General features: G+C 36.5%; 1 protein-coding gene across 6 annotated transcripts in view; it reads left to right on the top strand.

Moving 5' to 3' along the window:
• The window catches only part of ZNF385D (zinc finger protein 385D), a 361,566-nt gene that overhangs the window by 239,859 nt on the left and 98,108 nt on the right, over nucleotides 1-23,599 (top strand). For 4 of the 6 annotated variants that reach the window (XM_069088480.1, XM_069088474.1, XM_069088478.1 and 1 more), the window contains 2 exons: nucleotides 6,974-7,018; nucleotides 12,482-12,644. In XM_069088480.1, coding sequence (XP_068944581.1) covers nucleotides 6,974-7,018; nucleotides 12,482-12,644 — 208 coding nt within the window. The remainder of the gene's footprint in view (nucleotides 1-6,973; nucleotides 7,019-12,481; nucleotides 12,645-23,599) is intronic. The other 2 variants (XM_069088477.1, XM_069088479.1) reach the window with 1 other exon arrangement.

The following is a 23,599-nucleotide window of genomic DNA, read 5'->3' as shown; positions in this document are numbered from 1 at the left end:
AAAATAACACTTTAAAAAACAGTTTAACTCAATTGGCAAAAGAGGCTCAAAAAGGCACTGAGGAGAAGAATGCCTTGAAAAGCCGAATTTGCCAGATGGAAATATAATCTCAAAAGCTCACTGAGGAGAAGCATAACTTCAGAATTAGATTGGAGCAAATGGAAGCTAATGATTTTATGAGAAATCAAGATGCTGTTAAACAGATCCAAACAAATGAAAGAATAGAAGGCAATGTGAAATATCTCATGGGAAAAAGCACTGACCTGGAAAACAGATCCAGGAGAGATAATTTAAAAATTGTTGGACTACCTGAAAGCCATGATCAAAGTAAGAACCTAGAAATCATCCTCCAGGAAGTTCTCAAAGAAAACTTCCCTGATGTTTTAGAACCAGAGGGCAAAATTGAGGTTGAAAGAATCCACCGAACACCTCCTGAAAAAGATCCCAAAAAGAAAACTCCTAGCAATATTATAGCCAGGTTCTGGAATTCCCAGATTAAGGAGAGAATATTACAAGCAGCCAGGAAGAAACAATTTGAATATTGTGGAAACACAATCGGGATAACCCAGAATCTGGCAGCTTTTACACTGAGGGATTGAAGGTCTTAGAATGTGATATTTGGGAGGTCAAAGGAGCTGGGATTAAAACCAAGAATCACTGACCGAGAAAAACTGAGTATCATGTTTCAGGGGAAAATATGGTTATTTAGTGGAATAGAGGACTTTCAAGCATTCTTGATGAAAAAACAAGAGCTGAATAGAAAATTTGACATTCAGGTACAAGAAGCAAGAGAAGCATGCGAAGGTAAACAGGGAAAATAAATCATAAGGAACTTATCCAAGTTGAACTATTAACATTCCTACATGGGAAAATAATAATTGTAACTTATGAAACTTTTGTCAGTATGAAAATAATTGAAGGGAATAGAAATAAATATATGTCTATATATGAGGGTATATGGGCATATGAATACATATGTGAATGTGTGTATATATGTTTACAGGTGTACATAGATTGAGGGCACAGGACCAATTTATCAGGAAGGGATACCACTTAAAAGGTGAAATTAAAAGATGAGAGAGGAATATAATGAGAGGAGATGGGGAGAAACAGAATAGGGTAAACTATCTCATATGGAAGAGGCAAAGGGAAATGGTTACAATGGAAGGGAAGAATAGGAAGGCAAAGGGGAATGGGTAAACTCTGTTCCCATTGAATTTGGCTTGGGTAGGGAATGAAATACACACTAAATAGGGTATTTCATGCTACAGGAGAGTAGGGGAGGAGGGAATGAGAGAGAGGATGATGGAAGGGAGGGCAAAGGGAAGGGAAGTTGGAAGGACCCACTTTTGAAAAGGGACAAAATCAAAGTAGAGAATAGAACAAGTGGGACTGGGATAGGAGGGAGGGAAATATAGTCAGTCTTTCACAATATATCTGCTATGTTATTGTTTTGCATTAGCCCCACATGTACAACCTATATTGACCTGCTTATCTTCCCAGTAGGGGTAGGTGACAAGGGAGGAAGGGAATGAATCTGGAATTCAAAGTTTTAAAATCAAAGGTTTAAAATATATATATATATATATATGTATATATATACTATTATTAATACTATTTTATATGTAATTGGGAAATAAGATATACAGGCATTGGGGCATAGAGATCCACCATGCCCTACTGGAAAAGTCAAAAGGGGTATGGGAGAAAATATGGGAGAGAGCAGATTGGAGGAGGGGATATCCTGTGGGATTGCTATTTTGGGGTTTTAGGTAGGGGAAAATGGGGACAAAAATTGTAACTCAAAATCTGGTGGAAATGAACGATGTAAATCAGAAAAAAATAAATTTGAAATATTCCAAAAAATAAAATAAAATAAAAAATAGAAAAAAGTTGTTTTCTTTTTTTTTGTTATATTACCTTCACTGCCGAACATATCTTATCTCTCCTCCCTTGCATAAAACTATTCCCATAGTAAATAATAAAAAGACATTAATAAAAGATAATAAATAAATATTAATAAAAAGATAAAGAATCACAAAATTAGGGAACAAATAAAAAATCTTACATCATTTACAATCTTCTAAATGCTTTGTGCCTCTAGACCTTCTCAAAGAAGGGAGAAATAGTTCCTCCTATATTTTCTTTGGGGCCAAACTTGATCATTTTAATTTCTCAACATTCAGGGTTTTTTTTTATTATTATATCGCTCTTTCTGTTTGCATTGTTGTCATTGTGTATATGGAATGATTGTGAATATGCATTGTGAACATGGTTATGATTGCTTCACTTTGTATCAGTTCATAAGTCTTCCCTTGCTTCTCTGTGTCCATTTTCCTCCCTATGATAGCAGATTCAGAACTCAGAGGGACCTTAGGGGCCACCTGTCTCTTCACAAACAAACACCCTTATTTTTCAAGTTAGGAAACTGAGACAACAATGTCTGTCACACAACTAGTAAATATTTACAGTAGGATTTGCACCCAGATCCTTCTGAATTTATTCACTATTCTAACCATGAATCTATGTTCCTCTCATATTCACTCTTACAACATAATATTCCCTTGCCCTCGTGTACCATGACTTATGTAGGTGTTCTTCAATGGATGGGCATCTATTTTGTTTTTTGGTCCATTGTTGCTACAAAAAGTGCTGCTATAAATACTTCAGTGGGTTTTTGCTTTGTTTTATTTTTAGCATCAATCTCCCTGTCTTAGATGCCTCCGAGCGAATTCAATGGGTATGGAGTATGAGCCATTTTCAAATGACTTTTTAAAAATGTGAGAACAACCAATGTTGCCTAATGTCATAGTAGAGATTAAGAATGGGAATTTATTTTTCCCCATAAACTAATGTTTTAGATAGGTTTTTTAAGTTAAAAATAACTTTTGAGTGACTGGTTACAAGCATATTCACACTATTTTATCATTAATATTATTGCTAGCAATAAGGAGGGGCATAAATATTTAGGCTACATTCTTTTTTGTCTCAATGTTAGATGATGTTCTCCATTGTGTCAATTCCATCTTTTCCAATATTTCACATAAATTCTCATTTAATTATACTAATTTGTATTCCTTCATATGAGGAAGTACAAAGTTTCTGGAATTTACCTGTATTTTGTTACTGTCTAGGGAAATTATAAGTAAATGTATCTTTCCTTATTCATTTCTGGGTAAAATGCCTTTATAGATGCAAAGACCATCAGAATTTGAAGAAAGCTCTAGTTTTACTATACTTGAGTTGTAAACTTCACAACATCCTTGATGAGTAGTGTTCCATCCTCTTGAAGGCTTCCAGTTATGGCATACTTACTACACAATAAAGCAATATGTTCAACTTGACTACCTGAATTGTTGGGAAATCTTCTATTGTATGAAAATCTGGTTCTCTCAAACTTCCAGATATTTATACTTCCATGACATGGGTTCAAGAAAAACAAATTCAAGTAAAAATGGTTATACTTTGTCTTCAATTTGAGAGTCCTTAAGTCTTCCCTTCTCTAGAGTATACATCCCTTCTTCCTTTTGCTGATCCTTGTATGGCACTGTACATCAAGTCTATCAGTCAGTTAATTCAAAAGCTTGTGTCAGATTTTATGCTAAACTTTGTGAATACAAATGATGGGCAAAGGTAGCCTCTGCCTATTGGGAGAGACAAAGAGTAAGTAATGGGATTACTCATACAGGCCATGTGGGAAATAATTAAAGAGAAAGGCTCTAGTGAAAACACTGACCTCTATGTTGCCACTTGTGAATTCACTAGAATGTAGATCGCAGAACTGAACACAATATTCCAATGGTTATCTAACTTGGTATGAGCTAAGGACAGAAGAAAATATCTCATTCTCGAAAATCTACCAATATGGTCTAGGCTCACTTTAGCTTTTTAAGGCCCCTGGTCATGGTATTGACTTCCATTGGGATTCCAGTTCATTTCTTGCTCTGAATGGTCACGCCAAATCCATATGCTAGTATTTGGAAAAGGCATTTTTAATTGTGCCTGAATCTTGAAGAAAAACATTTTAGAGATCTGAACTGAAGAGGTAATTTATTTTTTTTGTGCTATTCTTGTGGCCTGAGAAAATTAAATGTTTCATAAAGCCAGTTCTTTACATATGCAGCTAGTAGAGTTCTTCAATATTTATGAGAGGTCATTCATAAAATAATAAATTCTAAAATACATAGTTATCAGAATAATTCATTTTTTCCTCCTTTGAAAAGTAAATGGTATTTATTTATTAACATTTGAAAAATAAATAAAACTCCATAGTATCCCTTTGACAAATTTGACCTAAAGAAAGTTCCTTTTTATAAATAGGATTATTTGCTTTTGATAAGCTTCATCATATCACTAAAACAGTGTTTTGTGTTTGTGGCAGATGCTTTAAGGCCCATAAAAAAATTCCCTGAAGTGCTTTTGACATACAAGGAGAACTGCCATGAAATGACAGAAAGTAAAACTGAGCTCAGCACACAATCTGATTCCTTAGGTAAAGCCAGTTATCATTATATGCACTAATATAAATGATAAAAAAGTAACATTTCTCAACTAAGGTAGTCAATCCCAAAGGAGCTTTTAATTTACGAGAGGATTACTATGGAAGCAATATTTTAATTTCTTCCTCAATTCAATTTATTAAGCATCTATTTTGTGCCAAGCATCGTATTAGTAGCAGGAACACAATGATAGAAATGAAATGCCTGTTCATAAGGAGGTTACATTCTATTGTTTAATAGGGGCAATGAGGGGTTTGAGTCAGGAGGTATGGCTAGCCCCATTTCATGGAGGAGGAAATCAAGGACAAGAGAAGGCAAATGTCTTGCATGTTATCACAAATCTATGAAGTGTACCACCCACTTATTATTATTATTATCATTATTATGATTATGGGTAAGAAACCAGAGTGAACAATGAGACCTCAGACATTCAATTCCTTGTATGTAATAGTAGAATGTAAGATCACTGAGGACAGGCTTTTTTTGATTTTTATTTTTGTATGCCTGTGTAGGAATACAGCTAAGAAACCTGGTTGGTGCTTAATAAATGCTTGTTCATTACAATCTCTTGAATTTAAAACAACTTTGATTCTTCTACTGACCAAATTTTCCCAAACCCATTAATGGAATAAGTTCTTAACCATTTCATTGCTTTTTGTTAGCTTAGCTTTCAGTCACACTCTTCTAAAGACAACTTTTGACTCCTTTTTTTCTCTTGTGTATTTATGATCCAATCACAGTTCCCCACTCTGGTACTCACTGAGACAGCTGTTTGGAATATACTCAAACACCACTGGTTTCCTTGGCAACAAGGACCAGGTGAAAACACTCCAATTAGCTCGTCTCACCCACTCAACTTCCCTCATTTTATCAATGCAGAGAAACAGAGAATTTAATTTTTCATGACTGGGCACTCTGGAATGTTTAGGTGGTCAGAGATGGTTTGGGCAGGTGAGTACTTTGGCTCCTATCCAATCAGGGCAAATGATACTTTGCAAAGTCAAATTTGAAGATAACTGTTTTACAGGAAACATTCAGATCCTATCCTTACTTGGCAGAAACCATGGGTTGCATCCTTTTTGAACCTTGTAACATTTGTGTTTGCTTAAAGCCTCTTTTTTCATTGTTGGTTCTTAATAAATGCTTATTAGTTGATGGGAGGTAGAATTTCATCTTGAGTCCATGAATATATTATCCTGTGCCAAACAAAGATACATCCAAAATGAATCACCAATCATTGGTCTTGGAAAGATCACTCTTAATTGGGTGTTATTTGTCATGAGGAATAGTTGAAAATGGGTGAGAGTTTCCAGTTTTCATCACTCTTAGGTCATCTAATTACATGCTGGCTTCCCGAGTTGAAACAGGTTATTAAGTTAGCTACATGGGTTGTGTTATTGTAGGATTCATAATGTGAAAAGGGTAATTAACTTATCAGATTCACGGCTGATTCCATTGCTCAACACAAGTCCATGGGTTGAAAATGCCTTTACCAGTGAAGGCAAGTTACTTATAACTCGGATTCTCTAAGCGTTTGAATTTCTTTTACTGAATGGGGTGGGAACAAAAAGAAAAAAAAAAAAGATCTTGTTTTATTTATGAGAATGGAATTTCAAATTATCTTGACTTGTCTGCCAGATAAGGTTCCTTTTTTATAAGCTTTAAGGAGGCACCCAAAGTTGAATAGGAACAAGGAAAGTCTGTATGCCTAAGAATCAGTTTCATACAGCTCCAGTTAATGGATTAGATACCCTTCAGCTCTAGTCAATTTTAGACAGTGGGGATGAAATATTACTTTTTTTTTTGCACTGTTCTCTCAGCCTGACCCCAGTTCATCACATCTTATTCATAAACAATGGAATGCCTTAGCAGTTTAAAAGAACATTTTGGTCTATTAAGGTAAATCTTTAATTCAAAAATAGAGTGATGAGAAACATCAAAATATGAAACTGGTAATAATGAAGACTCATTAAAGTCTTCCTCCTTATCCTTGGAATTTCATTTATGTTTCTTTCCCCTGTAAATGGATTCATGAACATGTTTATGGAATATTTTTCATTGTTCCTAAGGGAAACTGGTGAATTTGCTTAGGGTTACAGCTGTAAATTACATATAACCATAAAAATTATCATTTTAAATTTAGTTTCCAGTAATTTATGGACCTAAAAACCCGAATACTCCAAGTACAAAAAATTTGTGAATGAAAATTGTCTACTGTATTAGGTGACTAGGAAATAAAGCCTTTTTTTTATGAAACAAATATTATTAGAAAAAAAAGAGAAACATGACAGATGCCCTGTGCCTCTAAAAGCTTGTAGAAAAATGGGGTGAAAGGAAGAATCTGTTTTTTTTTAATATTTTGGCATTATTATCAATATTTCTTAGAGCATAATATGTAGCAAGTTTGTCTTTAAAGCTAGTTGAGGTTTCCTGAATAGAGTATCATGTTTCATGAGTTTCATTTCCTCCCCCAGAATCTCCCAAAGACTACCAATGAATACCAACTTACACTAAGAGAGGTAATTCTTATATTTTGTGAGATTCTAATATTTAACTAATATAATTCATATGTGGCCTATATCTATATTATATGATGAGATTATATAAGATTTATTTTATCTACAAATTCTTACATTTAACTAATATATATTGTTTTTATTGAAATTAGCTCTAGCTCGATTTTTTTTGTTGCTGTTGTTGGAGGGTAACTTCTAGATATAACCTATTTTTAATCAATGTATTCCATCATAATATTTCTAGAAGAAAAAAATGCGTTTATATCCCACATTCAATTTCTTGTTCTCTGGTTTTTTTTTTTTGTCTTCATGTACTGTTGTTTTTCACATGGGTCAAGCTGTCTATGACAAGAAACTGCTACATTTTCTATTTGGAATTCACATTGCAATAAAGCAAATTGGTAAATGGAGTCAGAGATGCTGTTAGTATCTAGTAGTTCCAAGTTTTTTTTTTTTAAAAGGTCCTCAAGACATCACATACAGAGTCAAATCAAACTGTACTGTGATTGTGGAATATTGTGGTAACCTTATACTGAGTGTCATGTTGGCCCCACTAGATAGATAAGAGTGATTCAGAAAGAAACTGTTGATCCGAGAGATGAGAACAAATGACCTAGTTCTCAGAGGATATACACAGTTAATCATCAGTGGAGTTTGAGTTTCACTTTGTTTGAACTAGAATTATCTCCCCAAAATCACAGTTTAATATTTAAGATTTAAAAAATCAGATTGTACCATTGACCCATTAGCTCCAGCGACATTGTAGAAGGTTCCCTCGTATTTCACAGGGATGTACAACAAAGTGCAGTACTGGTCCTTGCCTTTGCAGCTGCTCTTCATTCTGCTTTAGATTTTCATTTGATATTTCAAGGTCAGTGAGAATGACCTTTTCTTTTTCACCGACTGTCTTTTTAGCTGAAAACAGTAGATTCTTCTTTATCCTATTCTTATAATCATGATGTAATCATTGCGGCTGTCTGATGATATATTGTTTTTTCAGAACAGGGAGCCCTAAAATGTGTTCTAATAGAGCAGGGGGTGTGTTTCCTTTTATTTTTCCTTTGAAATGTACATGCAGATATATCTAGACACATAGATCTAAGTGTGTCTAGTTCTATATGCACACATACATACATACATATTTTTATGCAATGGTTCCCAGTTTTCCAGGAAGACCTTGACATGAAACCTTCCTCATAAAGCACAGGAAATGATCCTCGGGAAGATGGACCATGCCACAGTCTACTTTGGCTCCTTATTCCCTAAGAAGTAGGGGCTGTTTAAGCCAGGGAAGATGCTTCCCTCAAGTTGTTCCTTTCCGGAACTCACAGAAGGAGCCATGCTTGGACTGAGACTTTCTTTTCTATGGCCACAGCAAGATCAGATATGACTGAAAGATTTAGTCTGTCTAATTCGCTGTGGCTTTTTCAGATGCTTCTGAGACAAGTGAGATGATATTAATCTCTCCCTCTCCTGGAACTCTACAGTGAGTCCATCACATACAATTCTATGAAAATAATTGAAGCATGATCTATGACTTTCTAAACCAGGTTAACTAGAAAACTGGGCAACTATTTGAGTGATACAAGTAGACTATTGGTATAAAGTAAACTGTAACTAGATATTTTCCCCTTGGGGCAAAATTAGTAGAGAACAGGGAGAAACTGGCTACAGGACAGAGGATATTCTGACTATGGGAGTGATTCAGTTTCATGGAAGGATTATTGATTGCCACTGGTGCTGTGTGAGGGTCAAGAAATGAGGCATAGGGGAAAAAGTCACTACAGAGAAGAGAAGTCTCTCCCAAGGGAGAAGCACCCTGGCCTCCTGTTGAAACTCTGAAAGAGTGCTCTATTTGACCCTGCTCGTGACATCACTGGTATGGATGTGCAGACTCTATTCATATTCCTACCCAGTCCCTCTGGAGAAATGGTCCCTGATTTTCAGTCAACAAAACAGTGGAGTATGACTTCTAGTAGGTTCTACTAAATTGGGCAATTGGTAAAGAGCATTTATTAAGTGCTGGCCATGTGTCAGGCCTCATGCTAAATGGCAGGAAAACAGAGATAATTGCAGAGTGTCTACCCTCAAGGAGATCCCATTCTAATAGGGAGGACAGCAGACAAACAGCCATGTACATATGAGATATGTATGTGTAAACAGAGGTCATCTCAGGAGTGTAAACAGAGGGGTATATGGGAAAGGCCTCTTGCAGAAGGTGGGAAGGCCTTTGTGCTCAGCCTAGTGAAGGCCTTTCCTATAAGTAGTGGCATGACTGCATCGGCAGAGTCAATGCCGGAAAGTTAGACTCCACATAATGATTCTGAAGCACATAAACATGTATATAAATAGGCTACTAAGGTGTAAGGTGTAAGGCAGTCTATATCAGTTGATACAGGGAGTTCTTTGACTGTGGAAACCATACTATCTGGGGCCTAGGAGGATATATTTGGTCATGTCTAATTCTTCATGACCCCATTTCGGATGTTCTTGGCAAAGAGTGATTTTTCATTGTATAGATAAGGAAACTCAAGCAAACAGGGTTAAGTGAGTTGCCCAGGGTCACACAGTTACTAGGTCTTCGAGTTCGGATTTGAATTCAGGTCTTCCTGACTCCTGTTCTAGCCCTCTATCCATTTGTACCTCCTAGATTCCATATAAAGATATTAAAGTCTATCTTATTGTATCTGTCATTTCACATACATACAAATCTATGCTATGTCTTTCTTATTTGTAATAATTTAAATGGGTAAATTAGATTCTGAGCTTAGAAATTTCCCACATGAATTAAATTAACTATCTATCCATCTTCACCCCTTCTTCCCAATCTTAGGATGCTAAAAAGTTCATCTTTCCCCTTTGAGGACAGGGAAAGAATGGAGGGTGGGGCGATTTAATTTTTAAAGATGAAAATGCAGTTGATAAGACACTGTTGCCTATCAAATAATTTAATTGAATATGTATAGTTACCCTTAAAAAGCTTAACTAGTTTACAAATAAACAAACAAAAAACCTTTGAGCAACTAAGTCATTTTGAGTGTCATAAGTACCCAAATTAACTACAAAGGACCTATGAAGGAAGATGCTATCTTCATCAAGATAAAGAACTGATAAATAGAAGTATGTATAGTACAGTTTTACATATACCTACATATTTGTGTCTAATGCTAACTCTCTCTAGGGTGAGAAGGATGGAAGAAAGAAAGGGGGAAAAGAAAATTACATGTTAACTTTTATATATTCAAAAGCAACAGCAAGTTGTACGTAATGGGTTTGTAATTTCATGTGCAAGCTTTTTTTCCTCTAATATGTTATGGAAATGCCTATTTTAGTTCTTTAAGTTCAGAATGAAATAAATTAAATTAAAAAAAAGTTTGGGGAGGCATAGTGACTCATATACTTATATCAAGGAAGCCTAAGCTGGCCCAAGGGTGGAAATGCAACAGCTCAGAATATCTGTGATGTTCAGTAGTGGGATCAGGCTTGCGAGTGGCTACTCTATTTTCAGTCTTGGTGGGATAGGGACACCCGATCTCAAAAAAAGACAAAAGAAAGAGTAAAAAAAAAGAGTAACATTAAAGCAAATGGTTATTGCTTGGTGGGAGTGACAAAACAAACATTTTTTTTTATCAAAAGGAAATATATATTGCATGATCATGCTAATAAAACATTGTTTCTTTAACTATAGCATCAGTTAACTTCTTGTTTTTTGGGTTTTTTTTTTCTTTGGTTTACGGTATGTCTCAGTGTTATGTGTCCTTGAAAATGTGTAAATGATGCATGACTGTGCTATCTGTTTAAGTTGTTTCTAATAACTTCACTGTCCAGTGTTCTTTCAATAAGGGTACCTGGTACTTGAATTTCAAAACCACATGTTTTGGCCAGTCAGAATGATGCACCTTAAATAATAGATTACTTATTTTAAGATTAATAAATACACTTTTACAGTAGCTATATGGAAGATTGTTTCTGAATGTTTATTAGAACAGAAATTACTTTAAAAACTGAGTGAAGCTGGGTGACTATTCTTAACAATATATTTACTAGTTTTCCTTACTCCTTGCTCAGTTCAATTCAACATTAATCGCTACTCTGTGCAAGACAAAGAGAATGCTGATATTTACTTTTTCATGAATGCTCAGTGATAAATGAGACTTCAGGATGGTAGGGCACAGTGGCTTTTTCCATCATCCATAGAGTTTTGTGATCTGTTAAGTCTTTGTAACTCAATTATCTCAATCATTTCTACTCCAAACCTTGTATTAGATTGTTTTTTTTTTTTCCTCTTGACCTTCAAGGAAGAAAGAATGGAGTGAAGAAAGAAGAAGTAATAAAGATAAGGACAAAACTTAAATTTAAAACAATTATATCTTCAACAAAAAGAGTGATAATGTGTACTTAATGGGGCATCATAGGCCTCCAGACTTAGGGAGGTATTTTTGCATTAGATACCGTTATGTAGGATCTGAAATTTTGAGAATTTCCAGCTATTTCGGCATCTCAAAATTGGAAGGTACCTAAGCAGTCCTTAGAGCAACCTATCACTCCAGCCCATACTCCCAGGCTTTGTGTTCTTAACCTTCTCTAAACAATGGGAGAAAAGTAGCATGAAAAGAAGAATTTGTATTTTTAAAGGTCTTCCTAATATATATTTTCTCAGATGTGGATAAAATAAAAGAGAAAGGATACATGCATTGTTGAAAAAGTCTAGAGAAGGAAAAAAAAATCCCTTCAAAAGCAGAAATAAAAGATTTTGCCCCTATGGTGTCCATTTGTTAGTCAGAATATCAGGAGCCCTTGGCAATAGGTCAGAGTCTCTGAGGTTCATGATTTGAAAGAATGTCCTTAGCCTTGAATTTTACTGGCTCCTTTCAGAAGGTAGCAGGATTAAATGATTATTCTTTTTAAAGGTGAACAGTTTTCCCCAACATTAGAATGTAGATGCCATATTTTTTCCTAAACTCTTACAACTGACCATGTATCTGTAGAATACTCCCTTCCCTTGTTAGCTATGAGCTCCTACTCATAAACAGTTTTGGCAACTCCTCTGTTAGTAATACATTCAGTGATTGTTGTGGATGCATTTTCTGAGCAAATGAACCAGATGGACAATTCATTATTCTCCTTGTTTAAATCTTAGGGAGACAAGCAATATGGTGGAATGGAGGCAACATTCCCATGTGCCAATGTGATATTCTTCATACCATAAAAAATTGTTCAATGATGTGATAGGATGTGATTGTTTTTAGGTTTCATCCAATTCAATCATTTCTGGCCTGGGGTTTTTAAGAACCCAAGTCTATTAATTACTAGGCATCATTCTGAAGAGTGCTAACCACTTGATCATTGTCAGAAAGAGCATGGATGGTACCCGTTATTGAAAGGTCATCTGTATTTGTACCAATACAGAGAATGCCAGTTTAGAAATGAGCCTGATTGCATGGTTCATTTTGTTCTCCTTTGTAGAGCCAGGCTGCGGCCCACTACAAAGGCACTAAACATGCCAAGAAGCTCAAAGCACTGGAAGCCATGAAAAATAAACAGAAATCTGTACCTGCCAAGGACAGCGCAAAGACTACCTTCACCTCCATCACTACCAATGCCATCAATACCAGCTCTGACAAAACAGGTTATGAGAGAATCTTTGTTGTTGTCATTGTTACCATTCTGGGGGTTTCGTTTTCACATCGCCCTTCTCTGTTGGGTCATGTGCTTGCCATGCCAACGTCCCTCTGGAGCCATTTTTCTGTCCGGTGGTGAATTCCCCAGCCCTCTCCTTTCTTTTCAGCACCCATGAGAGGTTCATACAATTCCCAGGTGCATTGTGAATTTTCCATATTTGAAAAGGATCTTGACTTTTGAGCGATTCAGTGCTTGTAAATGATTTGAATCCAGGTCTCCTGGGACCTTGATGAAAAGTTAAGTACTTTGTGGGACCCAGGATTTGGTTTGCAGTTTGGGGGCAGCACCTAACTCTTTACAATGACTGATGTAAAATTTAATTTCATGAAAAACTCTCTCCCACGCTTTCCATTCTCATTTTATAAAGGAACCTTCAACAAAAGCCTCATCAGAGTCAACCTTTGTCACATAAATTCCACTCACTTCATTGTTTAAAGTAACTATACTATGATTCTTAACTTATTATGGCTGCATAGCCTGTACTCCACAAATAGAGGTAAGTGTTATTGATGCCAACTACTATTCTTAACAGAGTCTTTGAACTGAAGAAATGGGCTTTAAATTACCACTTGGGATAGTTCTTGCAAATAAAAGCCTTATGAGCATCAGGTAAACTCAGTAGGTTTTCCCTAAACAGATATTTTAAATGTCATGACACCATCTGAAAGTTTAGGGGCAAAGCAAATCTTATGATCTGGGAATTATATTATCCTGATAATGACCTCTGGTTGTATATTTGAAGTTACATCCCAATTGTATTGTATAAAAGTGTGTAAAAATAGATAATATATATTATGAAAGTTTCCCATTGTTACTTGAGACAATTCCTTACCCAGGACAGATTGCCCTTTTGTTCACTAGAATACTTGCACTAATATGCTTATTGAGATGGAAAAAAAAATATGGAGAGATCATTGGAGAAGAAGCTTGCAGTCCAGCTTTGGAATTAGGAAGAACAAGGGTCAAGATCAGTCTCTGATGCAAACTAGCTGGATGACGCTGGATAAGTCACTTAACTATCCCAGATAATTATATGAGACTGTAAATTACCAAGGAGTTGCCAGTCAGTATTGGCTTCCCACATTGATAAATCACAGGCCTAAATGAAGAAGAAAATGACCAGAAACACTAAGTAATTTTAATCAAATTACTGATTGTAGAAGCCATTAGGCTCTTTGAATAAAATACTGGCTCAGGGTTTTCTATCCACAATGGGCAGTGTTCTAGCTTTGGGTCTCCTCATTCACAATGGCCTGGAGCTCTCCCTTACACTCCAGGGTTTTTCAGTTACTCCAAATGTATCCCAGTCCATAATATTGAAGTTATTATTTATAAGGCTTGGTATCATAGGAATGATATATTTTGTCCCTTTGTAAGTAAAGTGGCAACTTTCTGTGGAAGGATAAAATGGCCATGACCATTTAGGATCAGCAGATTTTTGCTGGAATGCAAGTCAGTGTCATAACTCCCTACATGCACATACTCCCTACATGCATATACACATATACATAATATCCTGTCCTTGAATCTGTCCTTCAGGCAACACATAATACATACACTACCAGAAGATCAGGGGATCTCTTTGGGCCTCTATTATCATAGGAGGAATGATGGTTAGGATTAGGGAAGATCTAAGATCTGTCTTTTTAAAAGTACTGAGTCTAAAGTTTTGTTCTCCCTGCTGGACCAAAGGGGAAAAAAAGAATCCCTCTGCAGCTTGAAAAAAAAGCAAACAACTTTATATTCTCTGCCATTTCGGAAATAACTGGGCACAGCAAGCAAGGTCAATGTTGAGCTTTCTATCTATTTTTTAAAGTTGGAAGCGGATTATTGTTAGAAGAACAGAAGACTAAACATGTCTGGAGAGACCAGTTAGTCTTGGGAATTCACTGGTAGCTCAGGTGCCCAGATGTTATCATAGCTTCTAAGGTATGACACTTCTGATTTGGTTATGCCCACTCTCAAGAAAGCCCTCTGGAGCTGGAGATCAGACATGCCCCTGCCCACTTGGCTTCTAAGAGCAAAACGAAAATATTCTTTGGATAAGAACCTGAGAAAGTAAGAATCTGGGGCTCTGGATACCTAGTGAATCATGGCCTAAAACTGTTATGTAAAGGACTTACTACTCACTAGAGAGCTGAAAGGACTTACAAGAGCTAAAAGAGAACTAAAATTCCATAGTATTTAGTCAGAGATCATTTTACAAATGAAGAAACTAAAACTTAGGTTGTAATTGGTTCAAGGGCACACAACACAAAGGATAACTGAATCCGGATTCAAATTTGGGTTCACTTGATCCAAATGTAATGTTTTTCCTACTTTTAGTATATTCCTCATTTGGAGGAGTCGGGAGCAGATAACCAATCTGAGGTTTTTCTAAAGATTCCTAAGTAATTCAGACAGACTCAGATGCTGAGATAGGACTAGATATCCTGAGAGTTGGTTCTCCCAGTTTACAGATAGGAAAAGATTTGGAATTTCAAACAGGATCAAGGCTGGGTTCTAAGGTTAGTGCTTATTTTATGTCAGGCCAGACTCTGTTTGCCATGAAATTCAGAAAAAAGTGTAAGACAGAACAGTGGCTGGTCCATTCTTCCAACAAAGTAGCAAGCATAGATGAGCTACATATGATTTAAAGAGGAAGAGGAAGGCTCTCCTTCCCGAGAGTATCTTTATCCTTGGCCCCCTCACACACCCATATCCACATTCTCCCGGTCACCTGTGATTCCTGGCCGTTGGATTAGCATTGTCATTTAAAATATCAATTCCTCTGAATGAGTCAAGCAGGGGCCATCTGCCATTCCTATCTAGATGCAATTTATTTTAATCTGATTTCTTTCCTCCTAACCATAAAGATCAACTGGATGAAGGGTGTGAACATTGTGAGGTGAAAGGATCAGGAGAATGAATTTTTGACCATGAATTATTTTAGGGCAGAGGTGTCAAAGAAGCAAAACTCCTAAATGCTGCCAGCAACTGCATTAAATTGTAATTTGGACATGTCTAACAAAATTTAAAAAATCACAATACAGTATAGATAATGTGAATGTGTTGTTTTCTAAGTCACTATACTGTTAAACAGGATGTTTCTATTTGAGTTTGATGCCACCTTTTAAGGGGGTTAGGGAAGGAAAGACCCTCAAAGGGCTTTACTTTGTATATCAAGAACTGCAAGGGATTTCAAAGGTCATCTGGCCTGATATCCCCTTTTTTCTTGATAAGGAAGTTGTTTATTTATCTAAGGTTAATGAGATATAAGATCTTCCCCATCCATTAATAGGCCTCCTGTGGAGCCCATTAAAGGAAACTTGCTTAGGGGAGGCTGGCTTGTAGGAAGGCTTTCACACCTTTTGCTAATTTCTAATTAGGCACTGAGTCACTGAGGGTTGTGATGCCTTCTGGCTCTGAGAAGTGTTGGTATTTTGCTTTCGGGTCTCTCTTGTTGGAAGTAGCTTGTGGTTCCCTGGTCGAGATTCTGAGTGGCCATATGGTCAGAGCTCCCCAGATATAAAGGCTCTCGATGCAGGCATGTATGCAAAGTATACAGCAATATCGCTTTGATTCTGTCTTCAGGTCTTTATTTCCCTGCATATATTTTATTTTCTCTGTTTGTATTTTCTCTAAAGTTCAGGGTGCTGACTTTTCCTCTAAATTAGTGAATGTAATTTTAAAAGTTTGTTGACCCCTTAAACAGCTATCTTTCCTTGTAAAGCAGATTTAAGAACCTGTGCTAGCGGCCATCCTGGGTCTGCCAGTGTGGTTACCGTTACAATTATTTAGTGTACTTTACTTTTCAGACTTTGGGAGATAGTGGTGGATAGAAGGCCTAAACCTGATTAACTCCCTGGCACAATGACCCAAAAAAAGTCTGAAGTATGTCAAAACTAACCAGGGCCTTAAAAGAGAATCCAGTTCAATACCTCAATTTTACATATGAATAAGTGGAAAGTAAAGTGATATATCCAGGGCCACATAGCAAGGGGGCAGGAGAAGAAAACAGCAGCCAAGTTCCATTAGTATCTGTTCAGTTTTACAGCTTCTAGGTACGCACCACCTCTCTCAAGTTAAAACTGATTGAGAAAAAGAGATAAATGGATGTTAATACAGAAGAAAGAACCTTTTTTTAGTATGAAATAATAGGAAAATAAGATGCAGAGGATGAGAGATTATTTTTATTTAATTTATTTATTTACTTTTAGTTTATAACATTCAGTTCCACAATCTCTTGAGAGAAGTGGGGTCTTTAGAGACTTTGGAACAATATGTTATTTTAAGGAAACAGATTAAATAAATTTATCATAGATTAAGACAGGAAAAAAAATATGTAACAGTAAAAGAATTAAGTAACTTTTTGGGAAATTGACTCAATTCTGAAGTAAGGAGCAGTAATGAATGGTTCTGACCATAAGGGTGACATGAACAATAAAAGGTGCCTGTATCAAATGAGATAAGTGACGAATAACATTTTGCAAACCTTAAAGTGCTGCATAAATGTTAGCGGTTTGTTACATCATCATCAACACCATTATCATTGAAGTATAAAAAATGCAGGGTCTTCTGGAGGTGAAAGAAGTAGAATCATACTAAAGGCTAAGTTCACTCTGAAATTTTGATTAGACCTGGTGACCCTCCCCTGACCTTGCTTTTCATACTTAGATGGAAAAAAAAAAATACTGTATTCCCTAAACCCGGTTTGACTTTCTTATTCTGTGATCAGATCACCTTGTATTTCTTTTGAACTGTTATAAATTCTTGTCACATTTCTTGAGTGTCACCCCCCTTTTCCCCTCCTGATTGAGTGCCATCCCTTCGTGGAAGGGTAAATATGGAGAAAAGTGGGTGAATCATCTTTTTTTTTTTTAATTTTTTTAAAGCAATTGGGGTTAAGTAACTTGCTCAAGGTTACACGGCCAGTTATTTCTGGGTGTGGTGCTAAGTATCTGAGCCTGGATTCGATCCCCAGGTTATCCCGACCCTGGAGCTGGTGCTCTTATTCGCTGAGCCACCTGGCCACCCCTGAATCATCTTTTTTTAAATCTGGAAGATGGATGATTTCACTGCTTCATCCACAAAAAGATCCTTTCTCTCTGCCTTTCACCTGTTAACTTATCCCACTTGAGAACTTATTGCAAATATTGAAGAATAAAAGGAGGAGTGAAGGAAGATATCAGTGGCCTCTTAAAATTCAGTCATTTCCTTCGCTCCATTTTGGGGTAACTCTAACATACACAGACAAATATAAACACACCTATACATATACCTGTATGCACACGTGTTTGTGTGTGTATGTATGTCTGTGTACATAATAGTGATCATGACCTAGGTGGTTGGTGAGTGGGACTAGACATTCTATCTGTGGTAATGAAGACCAGCAAATATGAAATGATGACTAACTGGTAAAATTTAGTGTTGGCATAATTGTTTGTGCCAATGTTGACATGCACAGGGTACTTTTCTTGGTACGTGCTTTTCATTGAGTCACTGAATTGGAAGGCTGTGGGTTATCTAGTACAATTTATACATCTCTTGACTACTTTGGCTTTTGTAGGATGCTAGGTAGTCTGAAGTCATTTTTGATATGATAGCACTGAGTGTAAATTTCTATGTTCATTCCTATTTATAAACACCTGAATATTCTTCCAAATTCTACCCTAGTTTTTGAAAAATCCCTTGTATCTAAAGGCTTGCTGCCATTTTCTCATGAAAATTATCAAGCACTGATGATATCCTAGGACAACTGGATAGTGTTCCAGGCCTGGAGTCAGGAAGACTTGAGTTCAAATCCAGCCTCAGAAACATCCTAGTTGAATAACACTGGGGAAGTCATTTAACCCTATTTCCCTCAGTTTCCTCATATTTAAAATGAACTGGAGAAGGAAATGGCAAACCTCTCCAGCATCTTTTCCAAGTAAACCCCAAATGGGGTCGTGAAGAGTTGGGCATGACTGAAACGACTAAATAACATTTGTTATCCTAAAGATGCAAACATCTGAATAATTCAATCACCAAATCCAGATGTTCTCAACATCATATGGTAGAGTGAAATAGGAGTGGATTTGGGTCCAAACACTGAAGTCATACCTTGGCTTCTTGCTATATGTGTAACCAATTGTGACATATATTTCCTCATCTGTTAATCAGGCAGTTGGAGTGTAAGACCTTGAAAATATTTTCTGATTCTAATAATATTAAAGTCTCACAACTTCAAATGTAAGTGACTCTAAGTTTTATTTCTCAAATTCTCCAGAAACCTCATCTCTCACCTGCCCCAACAGTTAGTTGTTCAATGATGCATAGAAGCACTTATGGGATACTTTAAGAATGGAGAAGCCTGCAACAGGGGTACACAGAGAATATTCATTTAATCTTAGAGGAACCCTGTTTTCAATGTAAAAGTGGAAAAGTTGCCTAGGATAGGGTAGAGAACTCAAAGGGAAACTTAGCAGGATTTTACTCGACTCCTGGACCATCTCTTTTGCAGGGAAAAATTCATTGTCAGAGGACAATAAGACATCAAATGAGCTTGTGAGTAAACATTCCAAAATCTTACTTTGCAACTTGGGATCTTGAAAGACTGCAAGACATTGTAAATGTTAGAAATGGGGAAGGGGAGAGGTAAAGTCTGCTAGTTTCCATGTGAAAAATATTCTACAGTGCTGAAATCATAATTCCTTTGTGCGTTTCTTAAAAGAATGTACACATAATCTCCTTTAGTCAGTGTATTTCTTAATCACTCTTGGATAACTCTGCAAAATCATGAAGGTGACAGAAAACCTAGTGTAGCTTGAGATGTTTTTATGATAAGGCTCTAGGATCCAAGAAAATGGACGCCATGCTTTTTATGTATTACTTTTGACAGTTTTTCCCCCAATTATATGTAAAGAAAATTTTTAGCATTCATTTTTACAAAATTTTGGGTTCAAAGTTTTTCTCCCTTACTCCCTCCTGTCCCCTCTTCCAAAAACAGTGAACAATTTGATATAGGTTATATATATGCAATCATGTAAAACATATTTTCATATTAGTCATAGTTGTAAAAGAAGAAACGGACTAAAAGGAAAAAATGAATAAAATAAAGTGAAAATGGTATGTTTCAATTTTCACTAAGAAACCATCAATTCTTTCTCTGGATGTGGATAGCATTTTCCATCACAAGTCCTTTATAATTGTGTTGGATCATTGTATTGCTGAGTAGAGCTAAGTCATTCATAGTTGATTATCACACTATGTTGATGTTACTATGTGCAATGTTTTCCTGGTTTTGCTTATTTCACATTGCATTGGTTCATATAAGTCTTTATGGGATTTTCTGAAATCAACTTGTTCATTATTTTTTATTGCACATTAGTATTACATTACATTCATATACCACAGCATGTTCAACCATTCCTCAATTGATATCATCCCTTCAATTTCCAATTTTTTGCCACCACAAAAGGAGCTACTATAAATATTTCTGTTCATGTAGGTCCTTTCTCCATTTTTGAATGATCTCTCTGGGATACAGACCTAGTAGTGTTATTGCTGGATCAAAAGGTATACACAGCCTTGTTGCCCTTTGGGAATAGTTCCAAATTTCTTCCCAGCATGGTTGGATTAGTTCACAATTCTACCAACATTGTATTAGTGACACCACACTTTTGATAGTTGGCCTTCCCCATTTCCAAAAGCATGTATATCACACAGGAGCTATTATAATTATTATTGCCAACTTTTCTTTAGGAGAAAAGGAATGATTCTCTCTACAAGTTTAAGAAACTTCTGAGAAGATTAATGTATGGTCTGAAGTCAGTTGAAAGGAGCTCAGGTTCTCTTCAACATGGATAAATCCCATACTGCAGTATTTAAAATGGTGGATTGCATGCCATTCCTAGTATCCTGGGAATCAGTGTTCCATCAACTGTCCCTACTTTCTCTGTCCTATTCTTTCAAACAAATGTCATCTGGACAATAAATATGTGGGAAAAGGTCATATCTCTGGCATATGATTTGGGAGCACCTTTGTGAAATTATATATCCCCAAATAATTTTTTTCTTTTATCAAAGCTGGTTTTTGAAATATATTTGTAGCCTAGCAAATGGAGGCAAGCATACGCAATGGTTACTTTTAAGACCTTATGAAAAATCAAAGTATAAGCAGAGTAGTTGTTAACAGAACCCATGAGAGTAGATGTTGTTCATTTAAAGGAGAGGAAGAGAAAAGGAAAGTTCCCTGCAGATAGTAAGTTTTGGAAAGTAGGTTGTCACTAAGCTTTATGTGAAGATTGAGTGTCCTAGCATTCTTGTTGGCAATAGATATTCACTGTTCCACCAATATTCATTGGTCAGAGAATCACAGAAACGAAGCTCTTACTGAATAAGTAAATGATTTCAAAGAGCATTTCTTTTTTTTTTATTCTCTTGGTTCTATCTATCCATAATCAGCTAATATGTCTCCAATTATTTTGTTCTGTCTTTATTAGTATAAGGAGTATTTTATAGAGATTTTTCATATGGTTCCTCTGTGAGTTTTCATAGTAGAAACCAAGTATTTTATACATAATATAGTTATTTTAAATGGAATTTCTCTGCAGAAACTGAACTGCTTTTTTCAAAAAAGAATCTGTTCACTGTGCCCATGCAGCCTTGTATATCACCAGGTGTGCTCCCATCCCCTCACTCATGTGTCCCACAAAAGAACCTTTAGCTCCCAAGCTCTGAGCCTTTCCCCAGCAAGGTATCATCTGTTCAAAGAATAAGAAAAGAAAGGGGGTGGGGAAGGGCAGTTCCCAAACCAACCAACCAGGTCAACTGAGCTTGACAAAATATGGAGTATTCCATACCTATAGTTCCCAAGGTGCAATTCTCTCAATTCTTCCCCATGACTAAAGTTCTTTGGCTTTATAGTTAAACAACATTCAGTTACATTGCTTTGTTGTTTAAAAAAAGTAAGTAAAAAGAACATGGCAAGAGATCTAAGTAAAGTCATACAAAGAAAATTTAAGGAGAAACTGGAAGGCGGGTAAACAGAAGAAAAATGGAAAAGATCTGCAAAAGATTTTTGTAACTAACTCTTCACTATCAAGGACAGGAAAGTCACCATCTACAGACCCTATCATTTGATGTGCTGTATAAGGAACTGGAAGTAGTATGGAAGAAGACAAAAATGGGAAGATCATATCAAGTATACACAGGGGAGGGTCATGTGGAAAGGGATATGATTTTGAAGGCATTTAAGATACATAAACATCTGAATTGGTTGGTGACACAAAGTTCATGGAAGAAAATTTCAGATTTGAATACCAAAAGGAAAATGTGACCAAGCAAACAGCAATAGCTATCTATGTGCCTGCTTTCCCAACAATATAACACTTTTATTAAAATTGATATCCCATCCATGCCATCCTTTATAAAGTTATGAGAATGAATCAGACACGATTTCACAGCAGACCATGTCTTTACAGTTATCACTTCCTGAAAGATATAGGAAATATAGAATACCAATATGCTTTTTTGTTGCTGTTGACTGTAATGTTTGTTTTATTCTGCAGAGCAAAACACTTTCTTAAAGGTTCTCCTCCAAGAATGTCTCTCTTGTATATGTCAAAGTCATATAAGAGTCTTTGAGAAATGTAGCAAAAGACAATTTTGCTCAACCCTCTGATAATTAAAATCAAACAAGATAAAAAAAGATGCTTTTAATATCCCTGTTTTATAGCTGAGCAAACCAAGGCAAGCGAAGGTTAAGTGACTTGCCTATGGCCACACAGTAAATATCTGAGACCGAATTTGCACTTGGGTTTTCCTGACTTTGAACCTAGTGCTTTATTCACTGTGTCATCCAATTTCCTTGGGTAAAGACAAATCAGCAAACAAAATCTAAGAAGGGAAATCTAGAAAGTGAATTTCCATTGGTGCATATGTATGGGAGAAGAAGGGAAGACCAGGAGGAGGGAGGCAAAGAGTCACTTTTTACTTCCTGCCTTTAATTTCCAATTCACAGCAGTATTTTCTAAATACCCTCAGAGGTCAGGGAAATGGTTTTGTCAGTATGGTGTGCCTACCTGCCAACGGCACCAAGTAATGCATGGAAAGGCCCTATTGTGCCCCTTGACATCAATTCCAAGCCTGAATGATAAATGTGCGACACACCCATCTTCTCATAGTAACTTGTACATCTTCCTTCTAGACATGTTTCTAAGCTCCTTTAAATTATTTCTATTTCCCATTTGAGCCACTTTATAGGCTCATAAGGTCTATAAGTCTAATGTGTCTGTACAAACGTTTTTCTATAATTATCGTCTTTTAAGTTTTCAGGGGTGCTCACTGATGAAGTATTCTGGGATTTTGTGAATGCCTCTCTTCCCCTGTCTACCACTTTTGTGATTTTTATAAACTTGGATCACATACTTTCTCACCCATCATGTTTCCAGGACGAAAAGTCTCCTTTTTTTTTTCTTCTTCTTCTTCTCATATGCCACTTCCTGTTCTTTCTAAAAAATGACCCATATTATAGCAGCTGTGCTCCCAGCTGCAGGCAGCTGGAAGGAATATTCTAGGTGAGTGAACCCTTCTGGGTCCTGCCTGACTCACCCCGAGGTCCTAAGGAGGATGCCCCCCTACCTGCATCAGGGGACGAGAGGTTTGCCACTGGCTGGGACCTAACGGTCACCTAGCCCAACCCCATCATTTGGCAGAAGGGGAAACTGAGGCCACAAGAGGGGACGTGACTCCCCCAAGGTAGCACAACTATTAAGTGATATAGCTGAATTTCAATCTCAGGATCTCTTGCTCCAAATTAAGTGTTCTTTCCACCATTATGTTGCCTCCAAAAATAGCCATTTGTGTCCTTGACGCCAATGTGGGCAAAAGGCGTTGTTGCACATGTGGGAAAGGGAGCTTTGTTTAGTACAAGGCAAGTTG

Source organism: Petaurus breviceps, unplaced genomic scaffold (assembly GCF_028583685.1).
Source record: "Petaurus breviceps papuanus isolate PSGF00001 unplaced genomic scaffold, PetGlider_PUasm1.0 185, whole genome shotgun sequence".
Lineage (NCBI taxonomy): Eukaryota > Metazoa > Chordata > Mammalia > Diprotodontia > Petauridae > Petaurus > Petaurus breviceps.
Note: the sequence above shows the minus strand (reverse complement) of the source record. Positions and strands in the feature narration are given on the sequence as shown.